A 9,735-nucleotide genomic window follows, 5' to 3' on the forward strand; every position below is an offset into this window, starting at 1 on the left:
TGAGAGCCACCTTGTGCAAAAGTTCGAAGTTTTGATCGAAGTGGTGTTGCAGTCATCGAAGTGTGTCCAAGTTCGAAAAATTATTTTCATCGCTATGTTGCTCAGATTCCACTATCCACCATTCCGAATATTCTATCATGTGTTTTGATTAACATGTCTAAAATTCAGTCAAATACAAAGAATAGTTTTTATGTACAGTCTCTAGAAGAAAACAGCTCAGATTCTAGGAGAAACCTACTTTTTTCATCCATAAATTGGTCAAAACGATCGAACTTCACCGTTCACAATTTATTTGACTTACTTATGAGGGTTATGTGCAATTTAATTATGATCCAACCCTACAATAAGTCGCAAATCGCAATATGACTGATTTTCTGACCAAAGTACGGCTGTGTTTTCAAAATGTCGTTTTGTGATTCTTTTGTGGTTTATGAATTCTTCAAGCGATACTAAATTAAGTGAACTTGTTTTAAAACTAAACTTCGTTTATAGCTTACTTTATTTTTTAAAGTTTTGGTCAAACATTATTATTAATCTTCCCTTCGTGTGATGTGATAACTTATGTTTTGGTACTGTGAGGATTCAACTGGATATGAGTGAGAATCCTAACATATGATAAGTTTATGACCCTTACTCAGTGAGATTTTAACATTTATATTGTCTCATTCTCTTAGAAGAGTAAAAATTAGGGACTTATATTGTAAACAATGGAAAATAGACGAATCTCATTGCTTATGCCAATATTATGCTTACGTTTATGCTTGTTATATATGTTATATGAAATATGTTATGGATGATATGATGGTTTTCCGAAGATCATGTGTATTTGTTATATATATGCTTGGACGACCTCCGGTTACTAAGTGAGGACCATATCATTCATCATTTACTCTACTTCTTAAGATAAGTCTGAAGAGAAAATCAAGGAAGAAAAACATAACCAGTTTTGGGGCTGGTAATAGAGAAGAGTTAAGGAGTCTATTTTAATTATGTTTCTTTAAAAGTTTTATTTAATTTAAGTTGTAAGACTCTTCCCCAAGTTTATTTATGTTTTGAAAATTTTTATTATGATTTATAAGCTGGTTAACTAAACTTTTATATACGAGGTTTGTCGTTTCAATTATGTGATTGTCAAACAACTCTGACGTCGACTAACCCCGGCTCGAGACGTGACAGTGGTGGCTTCACATGCATGCTTTGAAGTTATAACAAAACAAATTAATCTTTTCAAATTCTATGACTCAAATAACGATAGATGTTAACATGCAACATTTACAAGAGAACCGTAAATATAAGCTCTATTCCGTCTATGTAACTAATGTATTAAACAATAAATATTCTAGCATAACATTAATAAAACCCTGGAATTATATACAGTGGGAACCGTAGCTGTGAGGATTGGAACATTTTATTCGATTACCCGCGTTTTTCCAGCTATGAAAGAAATGAGTAATTGAGTCATAATCGAAATGTAGTACTGGATTGTCGGGTCGGGTCCACGGGCGGATGTGGGATCTCCTCTCTCTATGTATCTCAAACTTATCATATTAAAATATACACTTTTTTTGTGTGTTTATAATTAATATTAATATAATATATGGTCCCTTCATTTAATATTTTGTAGATCAGATTTAGACTTTTTGATTACGTCCAGAAACTCACCGTCACATATCTATTTGTTTTTGTGTATTACTTTTTCTTGAATGTGACAAAGGAATGATGATCGGGGTTCTTCTATTTTATATATATATATATATATATATATATATATATATTATATATATATATATGTGTGTGTGTGTGTGGAATTGGATCTTTGTGATCTTCTAATTAACAAAGTTATCATAGTTTTTTTATAACAAACTTTGTAATGTTATTGAGATTAAGAAATATCTTTTGTTACAAAATTTACAAACTAATAAAGAAAATCATCGGATTTTCAAACAAACAAAAATATGACGAGAAATAACAAAAGACGTCGATAAAAATATGAAGGAATTAAATCTTCAAACTGTGATTAACCAACCCCACTGACCAACCTCACATAGGAGTTGGCAATGGCATGGGGTTGGGTGATGCGGGGGCGAGTTTGTCATTCTAATCTTCGTCTATGAATTCCATCATCACCTCATATCAGTCCCGATTCTCTTTTTTTGGGTTTGGGGAATCTTTGAATCTGAAACTGCGAGGATCAAATTCTCATCTCCATCCTCATCTCCGTTTCAAAAATATTAATGAGGCAAAACAAAGAAGAATTCGGAGATTTCTCCAACCAAAACTTATTATTATCTATTATTATTAGTGATAATATTAATGTATTAGAGTGAGTCTCATGTGAGACCGTCTCACGGATCTTAATCTGTGAGACGAGTCAACCCTACCCATATTCACAATAAAAAGTAATATTCTTAGCATAAAAAATAATATTTTTTCATGGATAATCCAAATAAAAGATTCGTCTCACGAATACGACCGTGAGACCGTCTCATACAATTTTGTCAATGTATTATTATTATTATTAATTTTTTTATTTTATAATTAATATTACTTTTGAGATGGGTTGGGAGATGATCATGGTAATCTTATATCTGTCCCAAGCTACTTCAAAGATTTTAAAACACTTCTGAATCCAAATCAAAACCCGAAAAAATCAGAGATTTTCATCATCGTTTTCGATTTTTCTCGTGGGTTTCTAATTAGTGAAGAAAATTATAACGGAAAAATTTGTAAGATAATTTCTATCAACTATATAATTAAGAAAATTACGTCTCCATGTTTGTTCACAAAATAGTCCTACGAGTGACAAAGTGAAAATATTTACCCTTTTTGCTCTGCCAATATAATGCCTTCAGTAGACAAGGCTGACCTCTCTCTCCTCTCTATCTCTCACACACTGTTCTTTTTTCTTTATGATAATAATATACATTTACTACACAAGTTCTTAATATTGCTGCTATTCTATTTTACATTTAATCCACAGTTCCATATTTTCCTGCTATTGCTCCTTTTCTTATGGAGAAGGCTCAGTTTCAGCCGATGTTTAGGCCACCAGAAACTCCAATGGAGCCAATGGAGTTTCTGGCACGTTCTTGGAGTGTTTCGGCCTTCGAAGTTACAAAAGTTTTGGCTCCACCGCCACCCAAGCTTCCGCCGAGGAGTGGTCACAAAAACAACGCCGCCGTCATAAGGGATGGCGGTGAAACTATACTTGAAGATGTCTCCCACGACTTGGAGGCTGCTTCGGCCACTGTTTCCGGGAACCCTTTCTCATTTGCTTGTTCTGAGACGTCTCAGCTTGTTATGGAGCGTATCATGTCGCATTCTGTAAGCGAAGGCTCGATATTGCTTGGGGAATCAAGAAGCTGTTTTATGCACAAAATGAATGTTTTTTGTGTGTCGCTTGACACCACTAGTTTGATTTCATATGCGCCTTGATTTTTGTTTCTCCAAGTGTGTTGCTGGAGTTGGAACTATTTTGAATTTGACTTATTCCACTGGTGCCAAAAAAAATCACTCTTTTTTTCCTATATTCTATTCGGGTATCTGTCCTCGGGTTTGTGTCTGCTTGCGAATTTTTTTTATTTTGAATACAACTAGCGGTTCTGTATTTCCGGGTTTATTTCTTGACAAGGGGATCATTGCAATTTTGTGGTCCTTTTTTGTTCTTTTGTTGATTCTTAGGATTAACGTTGCCACAATTTACCAGTAACTATGTTCATTCTTGCTGTTGTTTGTTTGCGTTCTCAAGTTTCTGTTTTGTTGAACTATTATTTTTTTAGGTTGTAAATTATGAAGAAGCATTTAATTTAGGTGTAATATGTGAAAACAAAGAGTTTCTTGGAACTTTAATCTATTCAGAGAGCATTTAATAAGTAGGCTTGTCTCCTTGAGAAGAGGATCAATATCAAATCAAACATTAAAAACCCCTGGATTTTCATTTTTTCTAGATTCTTTCTCTCTCCTTAAACCCCATTTTTTAAATTATGTAGTATAGTCATCGCACTTCTTGTTCTTTGACATGATATGCGTGTACGACAGGTGCAGCAGGATGTATCACCACGCACTTCTGGAAGGCTATCACACAGCAGTGGCCCTCTGAATGGAGGCCAGAGCTGCGGCTCTCACACTAACAGCCCCCCTGCTTCCCCCTCTGAAATTGATGACCCCAAGGTTTTATAAACTTTTATTTTTGTCATATTTATTTTCTTCACATTTTTTGGTATCTTCTTAAATGTAATCTTCCCTTGCATTGATTTACTCATTCTTGGTTTTGGAATTTGGGAAATTGGTTGATTTTATTGGGAATTATTATATACTCTTTTTTTAGTGACAATGCACAAGTTCTGAAGACACATATATGTGTAGAGAGAGCATATTTCAGCTCTCTCTTTACCCAAATACATACTCAGAACGAGTCAAAAAACTACTGCTTTGATACCTTTCCTAATTCTACTCGTTAAAATTTATAGTTTTTCAGTGTATTTTGTTTCTGGGAATATGATATTTAACTTGGATTAATAAAAAATACATATTTTTTTAAAAAAATTATGTATTTTTTCCAAGAAATATTATGTCGGTACCATGTCATGGAACTGTGTCATTGTCAGATGAAGATAAATGAGAAAGGTAAAAGCATATGTAATTTGTTAATGGTCCATGAAGTGATGGGGTGGCCATCCTACCATATCAACCTCTCTTAGGTACAAAGAATAATGCCAAGTTATTGTACACTAGTGTCAATCTTCTTCATTATCATGAATTGACATGATTAATTTATAAAATTTTGTCTTACTGTTATTTAGCACCAAAGTAATTAATGATGAAGGGACCACAATATTTAGTCTTTGATTCATGTTGATTTGAGAAGAGGGGCCAAATCGTGGGACTAGAAAAATTTTCCGGTTGTTATGGGATGTATTCTAATGGTCTCATTAATTGAATCTTATTAAATTTCGGTATGTCCTCTCTGCATTGAATTTTATGGATCGTATTTCGGTTGATTAAGACCTTGTACAACTAACGGTTTGGTTTTTACCAATGCTGACTTGCTTGGTTTTCGGCGTGTAGAATTCACAATGGAGCATTCCGGTGAGCAACCAGTACAGAGGGTGTGCCGCTGCTAGTGGAACTGCCGCTAGTGGTGGAGGAAAAACAGTGGGGCGGTGGTTGAAAGACCGAAGAGAGAAAAAGAAAGAGGAGGCAAGGGTGCAAAACGCACAGCTACATGCTACAATTTCGGTTGCAGGGGTTGCTGCTGCTATAGCTGCGATTGCTGCGGCCACTGCTGCGTCGTCCCGTGCTGGAAAAGATGAACAGATGGCGAAAACAGACATAGCTGTTGCATCTGCTGCCACATTGGTCGCTGCACAATGTGTTGAAGCAGCTGAGCTGATGGGAGCCGAGCGGGAGCGCTTGGCTTCAGTCGTGAGCTCAGCTGTGAATGTTCATTCAGCTGGGGATATCATGACCTTGACGGCTGCTGCAGCTACTGGTATTATACTTCTTTATTTTTTCATAAAATTATCTGAAAGTTTTGATCCATACGGACTTAGTTTTTTAAAAAAGCTATTTGGCACTGTTCTTTTCAAGTAATAGGAGTAAGAACTGAAGCAGATGAACCAAACAAGGGACAAATTCTGGCTTCTTGGCTTTGAATTCTTGGATTAATTTGGTCTTTGTATCTTCAGTCTAAAGTCACCACAGAAAACGACACTTTGATTTATGTTCGTAATTTACATGAACTTGGAGCTTGTTTATGTTGATTGATTTTAATATCGACTTTATAGCGCTACGCGGTGCTGCCACATTGAAAGCAAGGGAAATGAAGGAAGTGTGGAACATTGCTTCTGTGATCCCTGTGGACAAGGGCATGAAACTTACAAATGGTGGGAGTGATAATGGAAGTTCAAATGACAGTTTTAGTGGCGAATTTGTTCGCGAAGAAAATTTTCTTGGAATCTGCGGTCGAGAGTTGCTAGCCAAAGGTTGTGAACTTCTGAAAAGAACGCGCAAGGGTAACATGCACTCCTCTTTGAAGTCTGACTTCGGAAACTAATCTGTATTTGCTAAAATTTTCTATAGTTGTTACCCTCGTGAATCTTGTGTAGATCAGATCCAGTGGAAACATAATTAGTCATATTAGCACCATATTGGATAATAAAGTTCCGACTACATTTCAGATTCTGCTCGGTGACAGTTCGATTTCCTGTGGTATTTGCAGGTGATCTTCATTGGAAAATAGTGTCTGTATATATAAACAGAATGGGACAGGTAAGCTTTTGTTCTACATGATTGATCCATCGAGAGCCTGTCATTAGTCCCTGGAAACATTATATTACACTCCAAAATCTATGGATATCATTGAAACTTATTTCAAGAACAGAAGTTAAAGTGTCCAAAATGAATCTGCTTTGTTCACTTTTGATTCATAACCATAATATTTTTCAAATTTGGCAGGTGATGCTCAAGATGAAGAGTAGACATGTTGCTGGTACCTTTACTAAAAAGAAAAAGAGTGAGTTTTTATCGATTATTCTAGGAAGTGGGGCTTCTTTCTATTTTTGGGATTTGAGAAAGTGGTTTGAGATCTCAGTGGAAATTTAAAAATGAAAAAGTTGCAATCTTTATCCTTTGGCCATCTTTTTGGAATTTCAGATGTAGTCTTGGAGGTGTTGAAAGATATCCCTCCATGGGCGGGCCGCCATCTTCTGGAAGGCGGCGAGCACCGGAGGTATTTCGCATTGAAGACCGTTGCACGAGGGGTGGTCGAGTTCGAATGTAGGAATCAAAGAGAATATGATATGTGGACTCAAGGGGTTACAAGATTATTCGCAATTGCAGCAGAGAAGAACAATGGACGCAAAGATGTCATATTTTCTTGAAAATGATCTACACAAAAGGAAGTCGATCGAGTGGATCTAGTATTAAAGTATAGCCTCATAGAAGAATATTTCTCAATCTTTTAGAGCTGTGGACGAACAATATATTATGAAGCTTGGGTGATATTTTTTTTGGCACCTCGTGTTTTCCTTGTAAAAATGGGAATTTATTAATTTAAGATTTGTTAAAGTGATAATTATCTAAAACATGTCTCACCTTATAGAGAAAGAAAAGAAGAAATTGCAATGCTTTATGAGTGAATATCATCTGTAGGGTTGATATGTCTCACATATAAAGATTTGTGACACCGTCTCACAAGAGACCTACTCTTGTATTTTTTAGCAGGAATTTGTCATTACACCAACAATAATGTATACATAACTGACACATCAAATTTTCTTAGAGTGAGTCTCATGTGAGACCGTCTCACGGATCTTAATCTGTGAGATGGGTTAATCATACCCATATTCACAATAAAAACTTATACTTTTAGCATAAAAAGTAATACTTTTTATGGATGATCCAAATAAGAGACCCGTCTCACAAATATGATCCGTGAGACCGTCTCACACAAATTTTTGCCATTTTCCTAATGTCTACAACGCACTCCTAATCTCCCCATAGGAAAAACACAATCTCTGACCCGTAATATCTAATTAAATTCGATTTAGTATAAGGTATCGGTATAGACATACACACTTTGCATGCATCAAAAGTTAATGTATCATATAATTTGTTAAAAGTAAATGACATTTGTCGATGATTTATAATTCATCTGACACGAAATTCCAAAATTTGAGGCGAATCTTATATTCGAGATCCAATTATAACAATCTTCTTTCTTAACATAAAACGATGACATTTTAGAAATTAAAGATCATTTAAGAGAGATACTTAAATATAAACCATATTCAAAGTTCTCAATAAGAGATAATTTAAGTTTTGATCCCCAAAATATGCCACCAAATCGATTTTGGCCCCAGGATGTTTTGCGCTCATCATTTTTGGCTTCGTTTTCTTCTCTATCTAAATTAAACATCAATAATATGTACACATCAAACTAATTTTATTTTTCGCAAATCAAATATTTTGAAAATATAAATTCAGTTTATGTGGATATATTGAGACCAAAACTCGATCATATAAAAATAAAAAGGGGTCAAAATTTATAAACGAATACACTATTGGGATTAAAATTAAACTTAATCAATATAATTTGCCCTTTGGGTTGGATGGAAACTATGACATAGGAACCAATGATAATAAGCATCGGACAAATCAAGAAAATACAACCTAGTACAATATAAAGAATGGTATGTCATCCATGAAAAAATATACTTTTTATTGTGAATATTAGTGGGCTGACCCGTCTAATAGATAAAATTTCGTGAGACTATCACCAAAGACATATTCAAATAAACATTTTTAAAAAAAATTATTTAATCATATGATCACGATGATATAGATATCAAAAGAATTTAGATTAGTAGGTTATGTGTTCTTCGCTTGAAACAAGGACATGAACTCCAATTTAGAGTAGAAAACGCAGATAATAAATTTTTATGTATAAAATGATGCAGCTGCAAAGCCAAAGCCAAGAGTTCAGATTAGAAGCAGATATATTCTTCCACCTGAATTGTTTCTCCCCTAGATCGACTATCGCAAGAACCACTCCCCTGCAAATAAACACTCCCGCGCCGTCCTTGACTTCGCTACCTGCCATATTCGCGGCCTCCACCGCTATTCCCAACCCGTTCGCAGCTGTCTCCGGAGCCCGATCGAATCTCGATTCTCTCTTCCCAACCGGATCGATTACCGCTCCTCGCTCGAGCCCTGGTTGCAAGGCTTTCATGGCCAGTTCGGGACCGACCCAAGTTGAATCCTTGGCTATAACCATTACCCATTGGAGTTTCTTCGTTCGATATTGCTATTGGTATCTCATTCTCTTTTCTTGAATTTTCAATTTTTTGTAGAATTAATCACAAAAAATGATTACGTGGAATCGTTCGTTACCTTGATTAGATGGGATTTTATCTCTTTCTTCTCTCCGTGATTCACCTGATGTGTTTTGACTTCATAGGAACAAAGTACACATTTTTTTATGCATATCTCGTCGTTTTTTTATTCGAGAGAAGTTTGATCAGGTTTGTCACTACAGCAGTCACTTCCATGATGTTTTATATTATTTATATGTTTGCTCCTTCAAAATGTTTACATCTCACCGCCCTTTTTTATTTGCTTTTGTTAACTCTTGTGAGGAGTTAGGCGACTTGATGTTTCCGGGCCATCCATTACCCTTTATACCACGGTTTTGGTGTGATGACTGACCTTATGATATGTATTCGAGGAAAACCGGTTCTTGAGTGAGAGACTTCTCAGGACATCTCCAACCATCCTCCATAATGAGAAAGAAATCCTCTCCAACCGTACTCTATTTGTTTCCTTCATTTTAGAGTATGCAACAGTGATCCTCTATTTATAGAGTATCACTGTTCATAGGGAAGATTGAAAAGGACTTAGAAATAATTACAAAATAGATAATTTAAAAATTATAATATAGTCCTTTTGTTGATCGACTGGTGGCTTGAAGAAGAAAGGATCCACTCACAGACAAGTTTGGTCGACTCACGCACCCACATTTGGATCGACCAAAACAGATTTGGTGGTGCTTTGGTCGACCAACCAAAGCACCATGCTTTGTTTGTGCTTTGGTCCACCAAAGCATACCATGCTTGGTCAAAAGCATACCATGCTTGGGCCAAAGCAAGATGGTCGACCAAAGCAAGATGCTTTGTTATCTTGCTTTGGTCGACCAATATAAAGCATCAAAGTGGGTCGATCTTGTTAATTAAACTT

At 35.7% G+C, this 9,735-nt stretch overlaps 1 protein-coding gene across 2 annotated transcripts; it reads left to right on the plus strand.

The window, feature by feature from the left end:
- Positions 1-2,869: 2,869 nt before the first annotated feature.
- LOC140830670 (VAN3-binding protein-like) lies at positions 2,870-7,056 on the plus strand. 2 transcript variants are annotated; one of them, XM_073194093.1, is made up of 7 exons: positions 2,870-3,324; positions 4,045-4,170; positions 5,068-5,491; positions 5,787-6,014; positions 6,221-6,270; positions 6,457-6,514; positions 6,655-7,056. In XM_073194093.1, the coding sequence occupies exons 1-7, from the start codon at positions 3,013-3,015 to the stop codon at positions 6,879-6,881; spliced, it is 1,425 nt and encodes a 474-aa protein (XP_073050194.1). In that variant the 5' UTR covers positions 2,870-3,012; the 3' UTR covers positions 6,882-7,056. The 2 variants fall into 2 exon arrangements, with proteins under 2 accessions (XP_073050194.1, XP_073050192.1); XM_073194091.1 differs by having other exon boundaries at positions 2,871-3,324; positions 4,039-4,170; positions 6,655-7,055.
- Positions 7,057-9,735: the final 2,679 nt, after the last annotated feature.

The sequence above is a fragment of the Primulina eburnea genome, chromosome 4, assembly GCF_022965805.1.
Source record: "Primulina eburnea isolate SZY01 chromosome 4, ASM2296580v1, whole genome shotgun sequence".
In the NCBI taxonomy this organism is placed as follows: domain Eukaryota; kingdom Viridiplantae; phylum Streptophyta; class Magnoliopsida; order Lamiales; family Gesneriaceae; genus Primulina; species Primulina eburnea.